At 46.1% G+C, this 21,724-nt stretch overlaps 1 protein-coding gene across 6 annotated transcripts in view; it reads left to right on the top strand.

Moving 5' to 3' along the window:
- The window catches only part of ILDR2 (immunoglobulin like domain containing receptor 2), a 34,893-nt gene extending 13,818 nt beyond the window's left edge, over positions 1–21,075 (top strand). For 4 of the 6 annotated variants that reach the window (XM_065741910.1, XM_065741911.1, XM_065741909.1 and 1 more), the window contains exons 4-10: positions 5,149–5,205; positions 10,668–10,814; positions 11,551–11,727; positions 16,524–16,640; positions 18,107–18,317; positions 19,193–19,874; positions 20,348–21,075. In XM_065741910.1, coding sequence (XP_065597982.1) covers positions 5,149–5,205; positions 10,668–10,814; positions 11,551–11,727; positions 16,524–16,640; positions 18,107–18,317; positions 19,193–19,874; positions 20,348–20,383 — 1,427 coding nt within the window. In that variant the 3' untranslated portion in view covers positions 20,384–21,075. The remainder of the gene's footprint in view (positions 1–5,148; positions 5,206–10,667; positions 10,815–11,550; positions 11,728–16,523; positions 16,641–18,106; positions 18,318–19,192; positions 19,875–20,347) is intronic. The other 2 variants (XM_065741908.1, XM_065741907.1) reach the window with 2 other exon arrangements.
- The last annotated feature ends 649 nt before the right edge of the window (positions 21,076–21,724 follow it).

Raw genomic sequence — 21,724 nt, 5'->3', positions numbered from 1 at the left:
TGTGATGTGATAGAAAGCATAACAAGATAACAGAGCATCCTGCTGTGGGCAGGATAGTCACCCACTAGATCAGATTGCCTAGGGTCCTATCTGGCTTGGCTTTGAATGCTTCCAGAGACATGCTTTAAGACACAATGGCTTAAAATCCAGGAACATTTCAAGTTCCTTGGAGAGGCAGCAAAGTGATCTGCTAATTTCAGTTGTTGGTTTGATACTTTGGTTAGTGAACTTTGTGTTTTGAAAACAGCTGTTGCCTACTTTTTCTCCAACCAGTTCAGCAGGCAGTGCAGCATCAATGATATATTAGTGAAATATTACATTATAATTGATCTTGTAGAGGCTTTAGCCTCAGCTTCTACAATATTATATTTAAAAAATACAAAAAACTTCAATTAGCCCATGAGTTTTTCTTAATTTCTAAAAATTAAGAAAAATTAAGCTAAAAATTTATCTGATGGGTAAACTGAAATCACAGAACCATAGGAGTTGGAAGGGACTTCTGAATATCATTCAGTCCAACCCCCATGCTAAATTCTAAGGCAGGGCACACAGGAAAGTGTCCAGACAGGTCTTGAAATATCTCCAGAGGAGACTTCACCACCTCTCTGAGTTGCCTGCTTCAGGGCTCTGTCACCCTCACAAGTTCTTCCCTGTGTTTATATGGAACTTCCTGTGCTGCAGTTTGTGCCTGTTACACCTTGTCCTGTCACTGCACACCACTGAAAAGAGCCTGGCACCATGTACTTGACTCCTTGTGCTTTAGATATTTATAAACAGTGATGAGATCCTTCCCCTCAGCCTTCTCTTCTCTGTGCTGAGCTGTCACAGGTTTCCCACCCTTTGCTCATACGAGAGATGCTCCTGGCCACTTATCATCTTTGAGATCTTTGGCAGTTTGTATGACCAACCAGTACTCATAGTCTAAAACCAAAATTTGTCATGTCTAATACCTGTAGGTAGGAATAGATGTAGACACAAATATGTGCTGCATATTGCACAGTACCTGATGTGCTAATAGAGATGAGCATCAGCTTTCAGAGAGGATAAATCTCCCCTGGGACATATGTGTATGGCACGCATTGCTAATTAGATGGCTCTTACTTAGAAAAATGACTCAATACCTGATACAAATATAAGCAGGTTATGTGCCGGGAGAGACCGTGTAATAAAAGTTGGTGTGGTTTTGGAGATGGAAAAGTTCTTGGCAGAATTTTCCCTGATGAGAGGGCTGTTTCTGGATTTGCTCTGTTTGGCAGAAAGGTTTCTGGCAGCATCCAAGCCAGCACTTGGTCACAGTGCTGCCAGCCGTGTGTTGGGGATGAGAAGGCCAGGTCTCAGCCAGGAGGTGTCCGTGGGCACCTTCATAGCGAGGGCTCTCTGACCCTGAGGGTGGGCAGTGCCAGCAGGCAGGGGCACAGCGCTGGGAAAGCTGGCAAAGGGATACCAGGAAGGCTGCTAGCCTCCCCACCCCCAGCGCAGTCCTCCTTGGGCACTGCCTTCTTTGTAATCAGCTCCAATCCTCTCTCTCCTGCTTGTCCCAGGCCAGGCTACTCCTAGTTCTTTATTTCACACCATTTAGGAGTGCTACTTGTTGCCTAGGTTTTTATACCCCTCTTTTCCTTCTTATTTGCCAGCGACAGCCACATGCTGGTCACAAAGGAGGCTGGTGTGATTAAAGGCCTCCCTTACTAAGGTCGCCATGGCAACAGCCTCCTTGGAGGTCTTTGTTCCCTGCTAAAACTTTGATCTCCAAGAAGGGCTGCTACTGTTCCCCCTCCAGTTGGCAGCAGGAAGGGAAGGATGGGAAGGAAGAGTGAAGTTTACTGAGAGCAGACGAGTGCGGAGGAACTTGCTGCAGAGAGCCGTGCTGTCCCAATAAATCTCACAGCAGCTTCCCTGGAAAAGCGATGGATTTATAAGTGCCACGCTTCCCCTCTGGTGCTTTCTGGCCTCCTTGGGGTTGTGTCCTGTGCCACGGCCTCTGGCTGTGGCACAGCTTGGCAGATCCTTCTGCCTCTGAGGGAGAAATTGCTTCCTGTCCAGCTGCTGCCTCCTGTGGTCCCGCAGCCGCAGGTGGAGCTGCAGAGGCAGCCCCCAGCAGGAAGCCAGTTCATTGGTTATTCTTGCATTTACCAGATACGAATTGCATTGATGCAGGAGCCAGTATTTACCATGTTCTCATATTTACCCAATTGCTGTGCTTCTGACTGCACCTGCGCCTACTTTATTCCTGCCATTGTTCTCTTTTGGCTAAGCACTTATCCTCATTATTTTCACGTCTTTTCAATGCAGACTCTTGCTGAGTAACTGCTTGACTCCTGCTTCTCCCTGCTTCACTACTGTTTGTGTCCTCCTACTCTAGCCTGCCCTTCTCTTGCCTATCAACTTCTGTCCTCACCCACACCTCTGTACCTCCACACCATCAGGACCTGCTCTGCACCCTTCAGCTATCCCTTCCCATCCCTCCTCCACCTCTCCTGCTGTGCTGTGCTGTGGCAGGCTGGGGGCTGGTGGCCTGCCTCTGTGCTGGGACCGGCTGAGCCCTGATGTGTGTGAGTGCCTACTGTGGGAACAGAAATGGGAACAAGTCCCAGATCTGTGCTCGCATGAGGACAAGGTCTTGGCTCGAGCAGAGCTGCCTGGGACGACCCTAGTAAACAGAACGGTCCTCTATATTCTCTGTTCCTTCTTTCATTTGATGGTGCTTGCAGGGAGTTTAGTGCTGGGAGCTTGCATGGAAGACATAGTCCTTGTGGATGGAGTCATGCTGTAGCTTAGCAGCTGTGGTCCCTTCCTGGATGCCTGTTGCTGCTGGTGCTGAGGGAGGTCAGCCTCTGTGAGGGGCACCACCTGGAGCCTCCCGTCACTGTGGCAACCTGCCCTATGGTCAGGCCTGGCCTTTCTGGCCCCGAGCAGAGCAGCAGCAGGGGGAAGGATTATCAGGGAATTCATCCGGGAGAGAAACAGGGAGTGCTGAGATGTAGTGGAAGCTGGTGGGAACATAGCCACCCAGAGGGGCATCCCTCCTATGAGGATTTTGTGTATCCCTAACAGGTAGCAGTAGTGCCCACAGGACTGGGACAGCAACTTCCCCAGCAGGACTGAGGCTGCACAGATGGAAACAGTGACCTGATATAGGTAGCACAGGAAAACTGCTTTGGTTTTCTTTATCACAGTACTGTTGTTTTTAGGGAATGCTTTTCTGTCTTGAGTGTGTGGTTCCCCTAGAAGATTGCTAGGCACTGTAAGCCCTTGATTGAGGCTTTTATCATGAAACTGTTTGAGTTGGAAGGGACCCTTAAAGGCCATCCGGTCCATCTCCTCCACAATAAACAGGGACATCTACAGCTCCATCAGGTGCTCAGAGCCCTGTCCAACCTGACCTTGGGTGTCTCCAGGGATGGGGCATCCACTACCTCTATGGGCAATCTGTTCCAGTGCCTCACTAACTTTCAGGGTAGGTTCAAAACAAGGCATGGCTGCTTGGACTTGAGAGATGGAGCTTCTGCTCTATGGTGCTATCACTACCTTACCACTAGAATTGCAAGGTGAACGGCCTTGCATTAGCTGTTCACCTCTAGTTGTTTGTCCATTGATGCCTGCTGTTGGTCTTGGACTGTAACACACAGGACCTACCCTGCATGTATTACGTGCACGCCCATCTTTAGAGAGAAGAAAACATACATAAGTTCTTTGTATAATGAGCTAGCTGTGAGCAGTTTGGACAGTAGATCCTTTCTGCTATCAATGTCTTGAAACTATTTGTAGATGAAAATATTGCAGTGTGCTGGTGGCAGGAGTCCTTTTCAAAGTAGTAAATGAGAAACAACTATCTGAATGCTCAGCATTGTATCTTTTGCTAAGGCTTCAGGAGCACCCATGATGGTGTTACAGTTAGCACTAGACAGCTTTGATGAGTTGCAACTGTTTGCAAAGCACTGCCTACATTCAGAGGATGTTTATTATGGCTCCAGCAGGCGTCCTGGTGGATTTTTTGTATATACTGAAGCTCTGCTGAAGCATTTAAGGAAAATGGAGGGTGGCAATCTTTTAGAGACCAGGGAACTTGGGATCCAATTCATCATTGTGTTTGAACGCTGCTTAGTGCTGGACCTGAAGTATGTGTGGGGTAGCCTGTGCACTGGCTAGTCCTTAGCTACCCTTTGCTACTGTCCATCCACAACACACATCTCTCTCAAGTGCAACTCTCCTACCTTATATATGTAGTTAAAAAGCCAAGCACAAACCTGGTGCAGTTTAAAGGAGCACAAAGCACAGATGCACACGGTCATGTTCTGCCAATGCATAGATGTGTGTAAATTAGCTGAACACTGTGTAGGATGTTTGCTGTGTATTAGAAATATCCCAGACACTCAGTGCCAAAACAAATAGGCCTCAAGCTGCCACGGAGCCTGGATTTTTTTGTATTCACTTATAAATTAAAAATCAAATTCTTTGTTAGTTTGCTTTGTTTTCCTTTTGCAAAGTGATTCCATGACATTGTATAGGAATCCTTCCCTGGTTAATTTGCTTCACTTGAGGACTGACTTCATACAGTCTCATCGAGTTGCTTGTGCATCGTGAAATAAACAGCACATACTCGCAGTCATACTTCAAGACTCCTTTCCTGGAGCTGTCTCTGAAGCTGCAGAGCCCCACATGGAGAGCTCCACCCACAGGTGTCGAACACATGAAACTGACTTGTCAAGGGCCTTGTGTTAAAGATGTTTCACACCATTTAAACTACATCTGTATAATTTTAAAGTAAACAAAATTCTTCTGTTTGAGGGTGGTTGTGCATGTCCAGAAGCTTTTTGTGTGTGCAGAGCATATAACTCCAGCAAGATTCTGCCTTGTAGTTATGCCAAGGAGACCTCCCTATTCTTGTCATTTTGTGCCTAAATCAGAGCAACTCCTCTCCAGATTATTCCTCCTGATGCAGCTCTGCTGATGAAGACAAAGTGCAAGGCCAGAGAAATGGAAGAGGTGCAGGGGTAGACACCAGGCACTGACTGTGGTGACATTTGTGGTTGACAGGAGTGCAAGTGGGCTGATGAGGAAGGGGGCTGGAAGCTGAGGCAGGGGCTGGGAAGTGTGTTTTTCTTGCAGTAACCTCTCTCCTTGTTCTCCTCCTTCTGTCTTTTCTAGGCAGAACAGGGCTGCTTGCTGATCTCTTGCCCAGTTTTGCTGTGGAGATTATGCCAGGTATTCAGCCATTTCACCCATTAACTACCCAGTATTCTGTCATCTTGTCTGTTATCCTTCTGCAGCATCTTGTATGTGGTGTGCATTTCACTCATGTGTATTTTATCTGGGGAAGAAAAGAAAAAAACACCTTGTTGCTTACTGAGAATGTGTGCTGGGTTGAAAACTGAGGAGTGCATCTGGGACCTGGGAGAGGAACAGGCATTTAGGGAGGTGACCCATAGAGATGTTAATGCCCTGCCAGGATCAGTGTGACAGCAGAAATTCCAGCACTGTTCAGAAGAGGTTTTGTATCAAGCTCTCTGCTAAGGCAAAGGTAACACTGCTCTAGCCTATGAAGACCCTGAAAGCCTCATGTGCCCATATGTCTCTGTATGTCAGCAGCTCTAGCTCGCTAGGAGCTTTCCTTGCTTAGCTCTGTGCTGCGTGTGCTGATACAGCCATCACCACAGATGGTAGCACAGGAGGTGCTAGCAATAGAGCACTGGCTAGTGCCACGTTGGTGGTACAGTCCCTCTTGTGTTACGTGGTCAGGGCATTATCTAGGTAACACCAGGTGGTTGGACCAGCTGTGAGAGCTCTATGCTCATGACAGATCCCTCACAAGCCATACTAACAAGAGCTGCCAATTCTAGCACTCCTTAAAGAAGAAACAGCAACACATTGTCCTTGAAAGGGAAGAGCTGTGGGAACATTTAGCCCTAGAGTCATGATCATCCCCCGACAGTGCCCAAGAAGGCATTCTTTCACACGTCTGCAAAAATATATCTCCACCTAAATGTGTGCAGCTATTTTCAAAGCTGTCCCAAAGATGCAAATGGAGAGAAGACAGATAACTCCCCCATCTCTGAAGTAACCCTAAAGTTCCTTTGAAGCTCATTGTGGCAGGAGAGAGATTGATGTTTTCAGCATAGGTAGAGGTTGATTCTCTGTTTCTTAACACTATTTTTCTCTGATTACAGTCTTACTGAATGGGTATAAAATTCCTATGGGTTGACCAGGTAATTCTCTGGTACCCCCACTGCATGTGTATGAACAAGAAAGCATAAAAGGCAGTGGCAAATCACACATCATCTAAGTAAACAAAATCAGATACTCTTAAACATAAGCCAGTTGTTTTCAGACAGTGAGGCCACATAGCATTTCAGCTTGGTAAATGTTTAAATCTCAGGGTTATGCAATGGTTTCTGGAGGAGCTGTTAGAGAAGGTAATGGGTGTTACATCAAGCGTTAGGGAACTGAAGGTAGAGCTGTTTGAACTTCAGATTTTTGCATTAAGGAGGAGCCAGCGAGCTCCTCTACTGCTTTCTTGACCTTACCACAGGGGCAAATGGTCTAACTTCTGCGAGATCAAATCCTAGCTCATAGGTCCCTGTGACCGGATTTCAAATATCTTCTGGTGCTGAGTGAAAATATTGCAGTGCATAAAGCAGGTACTGATCAGACATCTTTTTGTACTCCTAGAACGTTCTCAGAAGGACAACTACAGTAAACTTGCTGTTTTTTTTCCTCTTCCGGGGCTTTCGTCATATTATCTTTTGTTAGTGAAGAGTTCACTAATAGCTCTGGAGAACTGACACCTGCTCTTCATTGTGTAGTGGCCACTTCCATCATGCAGTGTTGTTTTTCAACAGGAACATGATAAAAGAAGCCTCTGAGCTGTTTTCCTGTTCAGAGTGGCATAGATTAGTAAACACAGGACTGGAAAAAGTAGTCTGGCTCTCTATCTTACTTGTTATCCTAAGCACCTTGTAATTTTATGACTCTCAAAAGCTTAGCAAATTTAAGAGTAGCCTAATTTTGTCCTTTCTCTTTCCCATTGGATGTCTTCCTTTGATACACTGCTGCTAGCTTCCATCTGCATTGCTCACAGCCTGTTTACGCTTGTTTATTTAGGACCTTAAACTGTAATGCCTATTTTTCCTCCTAGCATATTTCCAGGCAGCCGGTATGCCTGCTCTCAGCCTTGTTTTTGATGGACTTATGCAGCAAGCTTCTGCTCTCACTGTGCAAGGCAGGCTGTCAGATCCCTTCATCGCTCTTGAATCTTTGCTTTGCATCAGCTCCAGCCTGAGTCAATCTTTTCATTTACAAAGATGACCAGAATTGTATAATGTCAGTAATTTCAGATGGAGTTGCACAGAGTCCTTGTATAAAAGCATTCCTGAACACTCCTGAAAATTCTTCCTCTATGGGGCATTGGATTACTTCTGCTTTTTTTTGTGGATGTATAACGTAAGCATCATACAGTTGTCCTGTGGTGGACTAGTCCCTTCTTTTTTGGTTGTTTTCAAGTAATGCGGTCCTCATCAATGCAGAAGCTGTCCTTGGTCCTTGAACATGCAACCCTGCAATTCTTGTTGCATACCTTGAAAGTCAGCATATTACTGTGTTTCGTGATTGCTATTGTAGGCTCAAGGACAACTTGCCCTTGCTGCAAGACATCCCAGTCTTATAAGTTCATAAGTTCATAAGTTCATAAGGTTGGAAAGGACCTATAAGATCATCTAGTCCAACCATCCTCCTATCACTATCTCTACCCAACTACTAAATTAAGTCCTTTAGCACCTCATCTAGACGCTTCTTGAACAGCGCTAGGGATGGTGCCTCAACCACCTCTCTAGGCAGGCCATTCCAGTGCCTGACCACTCTTTCAGAAAAGAAATGCTTCCTGAGGTCTAATCTAAATCTTCCCTGGCGCAACTTGTGGCCATTCCCTCTCGTCCTGTCATTACTTATCAGGGAGAAGAGGCCTACCCCCTCCTCACCACAACCCCCCTTCAGGAAGTGGTAGAGTGCAATAAGGTCTCCTCTGAGCCTCCTCTTCTCCAGACTAAACAATCCCAGCTCCCTCAGCCGCTCCTCATAAGACTTGTGCTCCAGGCCCCTCACCAGTTTTGTTGCCCTTCTCTGAACACGCTCCAGGGCCTCAATGTCCTTCTTGTAGTGAGGGGCCCAAAACTGAACACAGTACTCGAGGTGCGGCCGTACCAGAGCTGAGTACAGGGGGATGATCACCTCCCTGCTCCTGCTGGCTACACTATTTCTAATACAGGCCAGGATGCTGTTGGCCTTCTTAGCCACCTGGGCACACTGCCGGCTCATGTTGAGCCGAGCATCAACCAACACCCCCAGGTCCTTTTCCTCTCTACATTCTTCAAGCCATTCTGCCCCAAGCCTATAGCATTGCATGGGGTTATTGTGGCCAAAGTGCAGGACCCGGCACTTGGTCTTATTGAACCTCATCCCATTTTGCTCAGCCCAGCTGTTCAGCCTATCCAAATCCCTCTGAAGGGCCTCCCTACCCTCAGGCAGTTTGACACATCCTCCCAGCTTTGTGTCATCTGCAAACTTACTGAGGGTACACTCAATTCCCTCATCTAGGTCATCAATAAAGATATTAAACAAGATGGGCCCCAAAACTGACCCTTGGGGGACACCACTCGTTACAGGACGCCAGCTGGACTTAACTCCATTAACCACTACCCTCTGGGCACGGCCCTCCAGCCAGTTCTCCACCCAGAGAAGAGTGAACCTGTCCACACCACGGGCTGCCAGTTTCCTTAGGAGAATACTGTGGGAGACCGTGTCAAAGGCCTTGCTGAAGTCCAGGTAGACTACATCAACAGCCTTTCCCTCATCTACCTGTCTGGTCACCCAGTCATAGAAGGAGATGAGGTTGGACAAGCACGACCTGCCCCTGGTGAACCCGTGCTGGCTGGGTCTGATCCCTTTATTGCCATGCACGTGTCGTGTGATCTCCCTCAATATCATCTGTTCCATAACTTTCCCTGATACCGAGGTCAGGCTGACAGGCCTGTAATTCCCCGGGTCTTCCTTACGGCCTTTCTTGAAGATGGGAGTCACATCGGCAAGCCTCCAATCTTGTCTTTGTTGACTGTGTTTCACTATCTCTTACTCTCAAGCTGCATGTTCTTATATTCTGTCAAAGTAATTCAGGAAAACAATAAGGTGGTTCCTAGAACCAGTACCTGAGGAACTGGACTGGTAATTTCCTATCGCCTGTTACTTTTCCATTCATGAATGCTTCCCTCCAGCCATTCCCTTATTCATTAGCTGTTTTTTTCTCTCTTGACATAGACTAAGCAAAAAAATATTCCACAAGGACCAAAATTAATGCAAATTTAAGTGAAATTCAGCTGTTTCAGCCAAGAGCAAAACAAAGTATGCAAAAAACATAAAACATTTCACTTTACACTTCTGAAATGAAGTGTTTTGATTTGTAATTGCCAGGTCTTTCACTGACTTTTTTTTTAAGGAATTTTAAAGGAATTTTGAAATTAAAACTTTCATTTAATAAAGGCAGCGATTTGTAAAAAGATGAAGGAAAATGCCAACAGAGGCAACAATTTTACTTCTGTTCAGTTGGAATGCTCTGGATAGATCAAAAATGAGATTTCTTGTCTTTGCATTTTAAGAACTAAGAAGTAGACAAATCTTGCATTTTGGTTGTTCTGAGCTGAACATCTTTCCTGGCCTTTTCAGCTCAGTGACCTGGGTGAGGGGTACTGCATTTATCCACTGATTCTGTGCTCACAAGAATCGTAGCAACCTTCTGCAGCTTAAATAACAGTGTACCAGGAGGCCCTGTAGTGAACACTTGAATTCTGTTCAGAAAGCTTTTTCCATAGCTGAGCAGCCCTACCATTTCTTTCTTTGCCTTCTTCGCAGCTTTCCAAGGGCAACCACCTGGGAACCTCTGGAGGCCTTCCCAGCAGGTTTTCTCTTACCAGCAGTCTTGTTCTGGTTCTTTTCTTGCTCCACTTCTGACATCATGTAAACGGAGATGACAAAAACACATGATTTTTGTGGCCAGCTCTTCCACCTCGTTGCTTTTACAGACTTCATCTGAGGCTTTAGCAAAAATAACAAAAAAAAAAAAAAGGTGGTTGTTAGGTTTCCTGGCTGGCTGCGGCGCCTGAATAGGATGTTCGTTCGCACATTCAAAAGAATAATTGTGTGCGTGGGCCTAGTTGCGAAGGGGCAGGCCTGGCTCATTTACTGGGCTATTTATAGCCTGCTTTTCACCATCGTTTGTCCCATTAAAATTAGAATATAGTTAGGGAACAAGTGCACAAGCAGGGCATGAACATGGGCAGGAAGAATGAGTCTTAGATGAGACCCAAATGCTAATGCAGCACATCCTGCAGCATTCAGTAGGTCTGCTCTGGGACAAAGGGATTTCATACTGGGGAAACAGAGCTCTTGCAACCATGCTGCTCCTTCTCAGGCGGGAAGGGACTACGCTCCAGTAGCCTGGTTCTGACTGTGTGTGCCATTTCTGTATCAATGCAGTCCTAGGCCAGGAGGGAGCCCACTTTTGCTAAAGGCCCCATCTGCCTGTTCCACCCCTGTGCTCTCTACAGGGAGAATGTTACTGCCATTCCTTTCCCCAGTGATGTGCAATCCTGTAACTTTCTTTTTCTCTTTTCTTTTTCCAGAGTGGGTCTTTGTGGGCCTGGTGATCCTGGGAGCATTTCTATTCTTCCTCCTGATCGGGATCTGCTGGTGCCAGTGCTGTCCACACAGCTGCTGCTGTTACGTCCGCTGCCCCTGCTGCCCCGAGTCCTGCTGCTGTCCGCGGGCATGTGAGTGACCTCGTCCAAGCTGGTGCAGATCTTTCTTACCTCTTCTGCTTCCTGGCAGAACAGGAAGAGAATCTGTGAATATTGCTTCCTTTGCCCTGAGCACTTCGCCTAACTGAAGAACTAGTTCCTGGGGAGTGAAACATCTGACCTATTATTCAATGGTTGAGCGCTCAAGTTAATTACAAATGTAATTTTCCAAGCCCTCCCTACATTGGCAGCTGTGCCTGCTTCTCCATAGTGTCGTGCTCCTCTTCCGAAGTTGTCATCATGTCAGTGAGTTTTGTGGGGGCAGAACTAAGACCATCCAGGGAGGTGTTTTCCCAACAGTGAAAAGCAGCTGCCCTCTGCAACACTGCAAAGTCCTTGCAACCCAGTAAGGTTCTCAGTCAATCAGACCTGTCAAGTTTCATGAGCCTCATTCCTGCAGCTTGAGTCATCAGTTATTTCAAAAGCTGAACTGCCATTAAATTGTGGCAGCAGAAGTACTGTCTCAGACACGCTGGATGTCTTTCAGTTGCTGGACATCTTACAGTGTTCACTTGAGACATGCATTTTCAAACTCCCCCTGTGCCCTTTGAGGCTTGGAGAGAATCAGGTGAGGCTCTGCCATTTCATTTGTCCAGTTGTCTCTTGCTGGGGTGTCACCAGCATCAGTGGTTTGCAGGTTTCTGTCACGTGACATGTGGGTCTGGAGAAAGCTGGTGCGATGCTGACTGGTGTTCTTTTTCTTTCTCAGTGTATGTTGCAGGCAAGGCAGCAAAAGCAGGGTACCCTCCTGCGGTCTCCTCCATCCCAGGTCCATACTACATCCCCAGTGTTCCTGTAGCTGGTGTCCCATCTCCTGCTGTGCTGATGGATAAGTCACACCCACCTCCCATGGCCCCAAGTGACAGTGGCGGAGGAAACCAAAATGGTAATTTGCAGCATTCGGTTTACTTACTGGGAGCAAGGGTAAAAAAGGGTGAATGGTTTCAGGGGAGCAGAGGCAGTGGCTGTTTTCCTCTCAGAGTCAATGCCTTAGAAGCTCTGCTTTCTTGGTAAACTGCTCTTGCTGCTCTGTAGGGCACTGCTTGCCCTCCCGCAGCAGTTTGTGCTGTAGCATGTTGCGCTGTCCCTGTAGCAATGCTACTTTGTCATTTCTACCCAAGAACATTTGAGACTCCCTTACATTATGGAAGTTAGTAGGTCACTTGGCTTATTTAGCCTTCTCATTTATGAACAGTGAGTGATGGAATTCTTCTAACTAGAAGGGAGTTAGGGATTGATGTCAGAGTATTGGCACAGTGGCTCTGTCTTGGTGCAGGGTCTTGTATTCTGTTATGAAGGAAGCTGCCTTCAGGATGTATGAAGTATTTAGCCACATCAAGCATTTCAGGTTCAGAGTAGTTGCCCGATCTCAAACTTTCTGGAGAAGAAATAACTCTTAGCAAGATAGTCTCTGCATTGAAACAGTATGTTTGCCATTGACCCAGCCACGTCTGATTTTAAAGCACTGCACTAATTATCAATTGCTAAGTTTACTCATGACTGTGTTGATAAGACAGTTCCAAAAAGACACGATCAAGTAGCATTCGCATTCTCAAGTAATTAAGCTTTTGGAACAATCTTCTGCAGCCTTCCCCTGCCCCAGTCATTGCATTAATCTTTCCACAATCACTACAAGTATTTTCCTTCAACAGTCAGGCAGTTTTTTTTTCCCCACAGAAATCAAAACAGAGCCCTGGAATGCAACATTTTGAAATAGGATATACATCAGTCACTGATCCAAAGCAGAATGTATCTAATTGAAAAATCTTTCTTGGAAAGTGAATAACAGCCTGGTGTTTTTTTTTTTTTTCCTTTTTCTCTTGTGCTAAACATCACTGCATGTAGAGCATGGCATTGACTGTAGGAACCCGAGGGATTTTGAAAGAGTCACATCACAGACCCAATACTCTTTCTCTGCTGTGCTTTACTAGCAGAGCACAAATGCAGAATATAAAACAATAGACGTGTTTGGAAACAAAATGGAGTGGCTCATGGCATCCATGGTGCACAGAAAGATGCATTTATTATATAATCCAAAAATGAAGTGGTGAGACTTAAGCCCTTAACTCAGGATTTGACAGGTAATACTACGTGTTGCCGTAGTAGTAATACTTCTGTTATTACTCTGAGTTTTAACAGTTGTGGAGAGAAAGCACAGTTTCTTAAGCTTTATTTTTACTAATTAGTATTTATTGTAGTAGTATGGATGAACCCTTAGCCTGGATCATCCTCCTGTCTTGCAGGGGGCTGTGCATGAAGTACATTCCTAGAACTGTGCTGATAAGAAAGATTGGTATCAACCTGCATCCTCTTCCTTGCCTTTTAGGCTCCTCCATCATGCCAGCAAATCCTCTAAGTAGATGTGGTAGAAGAGAAAACAATTATGTGGCTCTTCCAAACTGTGTGTTTGCTGTTTGGCCACACAGCAAGCTGAACAAAACAGTTAATGGTTGAATGGGTAACAGAGGTCTTTGCTCTGAAGAAGCACTAATTACAGTTTCTGCATCTTCCATGTAGCCAGGATAGGTCTGATCTGAAACTTGCAAAAAACTTGGTATCTTTGAGACTTCAGCCTCCTTCTGTCTGGTTCATTTAAAATTGGTCAGTGGGATCAGAAGTGCTGTGGAATGGAGACTGGAGGATTCTGTAATCCTGTCTTGCCAGTCTGCAAAGGGCAGCCTTTGCCTTAGATAACTCCTGTGCTTGTAGGTAACCCCTGTGAGGTGGTCGGGTGAGCAAACTAAGGTGTGGGGATATTTTAAAAATTGCCTACAGTTAGTTACGTAAATACCATGCGACAGAGCTCCAGTGAAGCTTAAAAACTCTGTCCTAAACTTAGGTCTGAACAGAAAAATGAAATTTCAGTTCTCATAGTTTTATGGTTGGCAACACAGAACTTAGGATGTATGCTCTGCCTATTTTAAATGTAATGGTTGCCTGGAGACTCTTGCACAGATTCTCTAATCCTTGCATGTAGGGAAGTCTTTGATCCGAGAGCTGAACTCCCGACCTCTCCTATGAAAAGTAGAAGTATGAGAAGGATGAGAAATCATTTAATTCCCAACGCTTGCCTGAAAAAACAGTAGTGCTGTCCTTTCAGGGGAGGAAAACAGTTTACAGTTTTGTCTGACTTGGTTCCACCCACAGAAGAATTAAAAAAAAAGCTGTCCGTAGTTACACAGATTAAACATTAGAAATTCATAAACTGCTCCGAAGAAGAAAATACACTATTAACAGGGAAGAACATTCTATTCCTTGTGACTTGCAGGGATGTTAAACCACCACTCCTTTGTCTTCATTTCCATATAATTGAGATGGGCTTAAAAATATGCAGGCCTTATTAAAGGATTTTGGCAGTTTGTAGAAGAGGAAGGGTATGAAGAAGAAGCAATAGCATCTCTGATTCTCACACAAAGGAATAATAAAGAGATTTAATTGTTGCCGGAAGTGTTTAATAAATAAACCTAGAGACAAAATATGCCTTATCTATAATGGAAAATACTTATAATGAGCTGCTCATGGTCATCTTTGCAGATTTAATTCCAAAGTTAATTTCTAGATGCTTACAGAGTTAACAAAAAAAGTAGTTTTCCTTTTGATACATGGCTGCAATAGCAAGTCAAGCATGAAGTTAGCATGAAACCTAGCTAATTCTCCTATCACTTTCAGGAGCTGTAGACTTTGCCCAAATAGATGTTTGACACAGCCTCAGCATGAGCACTGGCTCTGAGCCAGAGTCTGGAAGCTGCTGCTCAAGGTCCCCAAAGGTTATTAGTAGGTCAGAGTCATTTCCAGCTGATGGCTGGTTGTTGCCTGTGTAAAAATGAGGTGGTGGCACAGCTGAGCTCCCAGGAGACATATAGTAGAAAGAATAGCATGAGGCCTCTTTCCTGGCACTGTATCAGAGCAGAGCTCAACTACAATGGTGAGGCAAAGTGGAGAACTTGCCATGCTGTTGCTCACGCTGTGCCAACCCTTCCTCACAGAGGCAGCCTCACTCAGAGAGTCATGCTGGCCTTCTGCTTTGGAAGGCAGAGGCAGGGTTCCTCGTGTTCTGTAAGACACGGTGTGCATTTGTGGTGATAATAAAAACACAGACTGCTGTTGGCTAAACTATCTGGGTTTGTTCTGGAGACACACTGAAAGCAGGACTGTGATAGACCCGTGCTACATTTTAACTTGTAATACCTTTTACAAGTGCAAACACACAAGGAAATGTTTCAAGATCTGATTATTTGCTTTACATGCACACAGTCAAAACCTACAGTAAAGCACTTTCCTTCTGCAGCAGTGTGCAGGATTATTACAGGAACTGTTCCACCCATTTCTATGGCACAGCCATTTCTGAGGCAGAGCATGGTTATTTAATAGTGCACAGACACATGCAAAGCCATTGAGGACAGAAGGTGCCTAAAAATACTGCTAGCAAGTCCTTGTTCAACCCACACAGTGCATACTATACAGTTACTATCAAACCCATATGTTAAGGCATGGTGCATCGAGGTATGGAATAAAACATAGAAGAAACAGGTTGGCTCATTACCACCATCCAGCTGTTTTTTAAAATCGTGCTTCAGAGGTATGCTTGTGCAACACTGCAGTGTTCGTGCAGGGGAATGTACCAACCCCTTGCAAGGCAGACAGGTTCATTTTGTAGTGATAAGTGACATCCTCACGACAGTACTCCAGTGAGGCTTTGAACGTTCACTCTTTTGGACTTAGACCCACGTTCTTGTCCATCTTGGAGTAGCTCTGGGCTGAGACCTTTCCTAAACAATCTGCAATAGAAACCATATTTTCTTCATAGTTCCAGAAAGGCATATTTTCTACTTGCTAGCTGTAGGCGTGCCTTGAGGTCGCCAGTTTAGCCATAAATTTTGCTTGGAGCCAGAGAGCTGCTGTAGCTCCAGGCGTGTCTTTTCTATGCACACAAAGATGGCAAAGCCAAAAAAAGGTGTCCATACTTCCCCTGGAAATGGAGTAATCCCAGCAATTGAGAGCTTAACACGTGCGTGAGACCTACCTTTTCTGTAAAACATAAAGAACGACAGAGGAAACAGTTCCAGTTACCCAATGACCTGATTGGCCCCTTAATTGGAATTGGTATAAATACCAAAGCAGTGTCGGGACTTTGTTTCCTTTGGTATCCTGTGGAGCTTCTGCCACATGTTCTTCAACCTGCGTGAGCAGAAGTCCTTGGGTGGGGAGATGGGCTGGTCCTGCTGACTGACAGCTCCCAAATGCTCAGCCACCTGCTTCCCCTGCAGGTTTGCTGCCCCTGCTGCATGGAAGCAGCCTGACTTTCTGGGCCTGTTTCTCTTGTACCATGACAAATCCTTCCTGTATCACTGAAAGGAAATGAGTGCTACTTTTCTCCTTGCTATCTTCTGTAGGAGGTGGAATCACTGCAGCAATGTCACCACTTGATGTATGTGGTCCTATAGGTTGAGCACTTACAAGCCATTTTTGCTGTTGCTGCAAACTTTATTAATGATGCAGCTGCTCACAATTTCACATCCCACCTTACAGACAAATTTCTCCTGAAGCAAGGACTGACTCACTGTTTTGGAGGCTGCAGCTTACCTGCCTGCAGACAAGAGCTCAGCTATTGAAGCAGTATTGGCTGAAAGTCTCCTTGAACTTAAATGCATTTTTCCCTAATTGTTTTTCATTTCTCCGTAGCAGTGCGCAAAGGGTACAGGATCCAGACTGACAAGGAGAGGGACTCCATGAAAGTGCTGTACTATGTTGAGAAGGAGCTGGCTCAGTTTGACCCAGCAAGGAGGATGCGAGAGCGATGTGAGGAACTAGAATGGTTTGATTTTTTTTTTTCACTGACCTGAAAAGTACTCTGCAAATTCATAGAGTAAACAAAGTGTGGGGAACACAAGCTACTACAAAAATTGGCAACTTGAGTCACTGAACTTTTGAATCATCATTGTCTGAAAAGACAGGTCTGTACTCGAGCCTTTTACAACCTGGGGGTGTGATAATAATTGGCGATATAGCCCTTAGAATTTCTACGTGTCTTACAGCGTGGCTGCCTCCAAACTCTGAGCATGGCAAAATAGGAAAGGGATGATTTTATTGAAATTATGTCTTATGGGCTCCAGTGACTGCAGCGTGGCTGGAACAGTGCAGATCGTTTGGAGTGATTGTTGCCCTGCAAAGTGACTACAAGAAAGCATCTGCATGAAACTTCTGTTTTCCTATGGTCTCTTGCAGGCTGTATAAATAAAGGCTGAGAAAATGCTAAGGGGTGTCAGAGTACAAACCTAAGTGAGGATCTTCCTTGCATTAAGAGGCAGAGGTGCTGTAATAGGAAGGGTTGTGAGGAGGACTTGCAGTGCCGCTGTTTGTACTGTGTCTGTGTTGTGCACAGTGCACAGCAGCAGGACGGGGGCTCAGTTCCTCCGTGCAGCACCCGACTCATGTAGTACTAATGCAGACGAGCAGTGGTAGAGGCTCGTTTAAAACAGACGTGTGAGATCTTTCAGATCAGTGGTGGTAAGGGCTTTGGGGAATGACACTGAATTGAGGCTTTGTACAGATTAGGCATAACTAACAAATTATATGTACTTCTAAAACAGTCATTGCTTAGTACACTGTCTTCTCCACCCACAAGATTTACTATAAAAAGACCTCTCCAGATTGGTGTGTCAGGCCTCCAGATGTCAATGTGCTTGATGAGGCAGAGACTGACAGTGATTCAGACAGTCTCTTACACTTTTTAAACATCCTTTTATTTATTTTTTTTTATTTTTGAGGGGGCTGTTTTTGTTTTAACTGGGCAAATCAGACCAAATCCAAAGCCAGCCTGTCTCACACCAAGAAACGGGGAGGTGGCACAACTGCTGTGACCATGTGCCACCTCAGGGAGGTGGAGAGCTCGCACGTGTTGGTGAATCTGGGCTGAGGAGGGATTTCTACTTGAAGGCTGAACTCAGCTGTCTGAATGCAGGCACCTTGTGCCATTCGACGTACCCTTGGAATATCCCATCTGGCTGCTGATTACTAGCTCAGAAGACCTGTAGATTTGGCAGCAGCTCTATTTCCAAACTGAGATCCAGGAGCCTTAGGCAGGATCACACAAGGATTTGGAGGAGAGCCTTGGGTTCCATTTTGAATTTTTTCTAATGGAGAGCAGCTTAGCTTCTTTCTCAAAAAGCTGTAGCCAGGTTTACTACAGACTTCCTGTGCTCTCATCCTCACATATGCTATTAGGTGATGCCTGTCTTGCTTATTTTCTACAACTTCTCCTGCAGATAACAACACTGTCTCTGAGCTCAGCTCTTTGCATGAGGATGACTTGAACTTCAGGCAGTCCTACCGCCAGGCACGGAGGAAACCTCTGCCTCCTGCAGAAGACCTAGATGGTGATTCTGAGTACTGGGCAGGAGTCATCGGTGGGGGCAGCACATCGAGATCTCAGGCGATTTCTGATTACAGAGATGAGAGGGACAGCTTCCGGCACAGGTGGGGAGTGCTGTCTTTGGAGGCTGCTGTATAAAAATGATAAAGAAAGGAGAAGGGACAGACGTACTGGGAGCTTTTCTCCATTTCCTCCTTCCCCCATCCAGTCTTGCAAGATGGAGAGGTTGCAGCTGTAGAGAAAGATAGAAAGGGAAGATGTCATTAGATGAGGACAGCATGAATCTGATTTCCACTAGTCTGCTTAAAGCCTGCTAAGCTGGACAAAGCTAGATACTGATACCATTCTAGGTGGGATGCAAAAGCAAGATAAATAGGAGAAACAGAGCTCCCATAGTTCTCTATTCAGATTTGTACCTGATCTCTTGGTCAATTTTTGGTGCTGGTGTGCTTTATTAGGAATCACAGCACTTGTACTCTAGCACCTAGAAGAGAGGTGCCATGTGCTTTTCCCTCATATGCCAGCAGCCTAGTCTCCCAGAAGCAGTGGCAGGGATTTCTTTCCCTCAACACTGGGCTAGTGTTCCAGTTCACTCACTGTAAACCTGTTTCAGAATTTACCTCCTGTGAGTTTTTATGGCCAGGTTCTTGGGTTTCCCAAGAAGGGCTCTTGCAAGTGCTGGGGGCAAGGGGAATCAAGTCCAGCACTGATTAGTGAAGGACAAGGGGCGTGCATCCTGGGGTTAATCTTGGGTAGGCATGTAGAGTCTGAGCTATCCACAATAGACTGCCTTTACATTCAGCAGAGAAAAGTAGGCACTTCTAGGATGCGATACATCTCTTGCTACAGGAGATGATGAAAGCAGGTCAGATGATTCATGTCCCAACAGTGCCTGTTTCCTTCCACTGTCTGTGAAGGCACCCGAGAGGATGAGTGTAGCTGATTCCCACCCTCTAACACCGTTTTCTCTCTCTTCCAGCCAGCAGAGATCCAAATCCGAGATGTTGTCCCGCAAGAGTTTCTCTGTGGGAGTTCCAGCCGTCTCTATGGACGAGCTGGCAGCCTTTGCAGAGTCCTACAGCCAGCGGGCCCGGCGGGCAGACAGCCAGGATACTCGGCGTTTCGAGCGGTCGGAGTCACGCAGTGGCCGTGGTGGAGGGTTGACCCATCAGGATAGCTCCATGGAGGAGTACTACACTAAGCGCAGCAGAGGGAACCGAGAGCCACTGACGGACTCGGAGCGGGGCTGGTCATACAGCCCGCCTCGGAGACGGGCCCATGAGGAGAAGCACCTGCCCAGGCTGGTGAGCCGGACGCCCGGAGGGAGCCAGAAGTATGATCACTCCTACCTCAGCAGCGTCTTGGAGAGAAAGTCCCGGAGCTATGATGAAAGCGGTGACCATTGTGAAACCCCTTCAAAGCTGAGCTCACAGCCCAGCCAGAGAGGAGGGGGAACGTATTATGCCTGGTCACCACCTTCTACCTACAAATCTGACTCATCTCAGCAGCAGCAGACACCACCACCTGAGCAGGAAGAAGGGGAGGACACCCTGCCTCCGTACAGCGAGAGGGAGCTGAGCCGAGGCCCTTCATACCGGGCCAGGGAGCAGGCCTACCTCAATGCCTCTGACAAGAAGAGGAAAAAGGATCCCAAGAAAACAGTAAGGCCCTGACTGGTGATGCTGATCCAAATAGGCTGAGCAGGGAGCCAAAAGGCAGGAGCTGCTAACCTGCTTAGAGGCTCTCCAGTTTAGGAGAGGGCAGAGCCTGGAGTCTAGGTGTGAAAAGCCCCCTATAGGGCAAGGAACTCCACAGAGGCCTCAGGGGCATTGTTGTGAGGTGACAGACTCCCCTTTGTGTTTGCTCATGGATATGTGTGCCATGCATGTCAAAGACACACAATGTCACATGGGATACCAGCAGGTGAAAAACATCCTGCCCCTCTGGGCTAGTGAATGCTGACAAGCCTGTATTTTTTGGGGAGAGGGAGATGAGCCACAATGACCCTTGTCAGAAAGAAAAAGGTCATTTTGACAAGTTGTTGCTGTTTGGTTGTATCTCCGTTGAAGCTACATCCATCTGATTGTCCATTCTGTGGATGCTTTCCTGTTGACATTTCTCTCCTCTCTTTCAGAACGATTTCCCAACAAGAATGTCCCTCGTGGTTTGAAGTCACTGTGGACATGTCATGCCAATGGGCTGCATACTATGTTGTGGCTGCAGTGGAAAAGATGCAGAGAAACAAGCAAACTGGGCCCCCTTGAACCTTTGCAGCCACCAGCCAGGGACTCTTTGTTCAAAAATTGTTTGTTTCATCAGGGCAACGGACCCATAAACAGTACCCGATCTCAGAGGCTCTGGAAGTCTGCCAGGGAAATGAGGCCAGGGCTCTCTTTGGCACCCTCCATTCTGCACTGGAAGGCAGCCACATCCTTACCACGCTTGCAGCCCTGAACTAGGAGCAAGGCTGCCTTTGTGCCTCTTTCCCTGTCTCAAGTGCAGAAAGAGGCCTGTGTGCATACCTCATGCTCCCCGTGTCTCCTCTGTTCACTGGATCAAAATTGTCTCCATGCTTAGAGTCTATTCTGTATCATCCCTACACTGGAAGGAGGCCTTGTTCTTACAGCTGCAGACTGCCTCCAAGGCTTTAAATTATGAGAAGAAAATCTACATCCTTTCAGACACCACAGAGCAGGACTGATGAGATGTTTCTTTGCAAGGGCTGAACAGAGAGAGGGAGAAAGACAAGTATAGTCTGGTTTGTTCAATATATTTAGTTATGTACATTGTGTGATGAGAGTTGCAAGTGAGATTGTTGTATTGTTTTGAAAGTGGATCAAAGTAGCTTTTCTTGTGATGAGAGCATGATGTGTTTTTCCTCCCCTCCCCAGCTGTGATTGGTTTTGATAAAGTTGCGTTTTCTTGCAGCTGGGCTATGACCCTTTAGAGCTTCAAACTAGAGTATCTACTCTACAGTATCATAAGCAGTGTTCTGCCTTTGCTGGTGTTCTGCTCCCAGCGCCTCCAGACCTAGTGGCCTTTTTGTTTTAAAGAAGCAAAAGGGAAAAAGATGCAGTGAGAAGGCTGGAGATCTTTGTTCTGTGATATTGGAATCGCTCCCAGGCATTGAACAAAGCGGTGACAGCAGTGGAAAAAAGAATTAACAGTGGGTGAACACAACCTTGAAAGTCACCTTTTTCAATTACAGTCATTTCTTTCAGTACAGTTGTGACACGATTTTAGTGGCTGTTGTCTGAGGAACAGCTGAATTTGGAAGTGAATGCATCACACCATCTGGAAGCCAACATTCTGTTTTTTGTAGGGTAAAATGCAGTCATTTCTTTAGTTTTTAGCTGCTCAAATTACAGTATGAGGAAAGGTTATGGGAATAATTCAAGGTCTGGTATGTTGATCACCATCAGGCCTGGAAACAAGTTAGCACCCTGATTTGTTACGGGTGTTGTCAGCCTCTGAATTGTCATCTCATAACTCTGGGCATTTGGTCGTTACC

Source organism: Cyrtonyx montezumae, unplaced genomic scaffold (assembly GCF_038088225.1).
Source record: "Cyrtonyx montezumae isolate F1298 unplaced genomic scaffold, pur_monq_1.0 scaffold_3, whole genome shotgun sequence".
NCBI lineage: Eukaryota > Metazoa > Chordata > Aves > Galliformes > Odontophoridae > Cyrtonyx > Cyrtonyx montezumae.
This window is presented reverse-complemented; position numbering and strand designations above follow the sequence as displayed.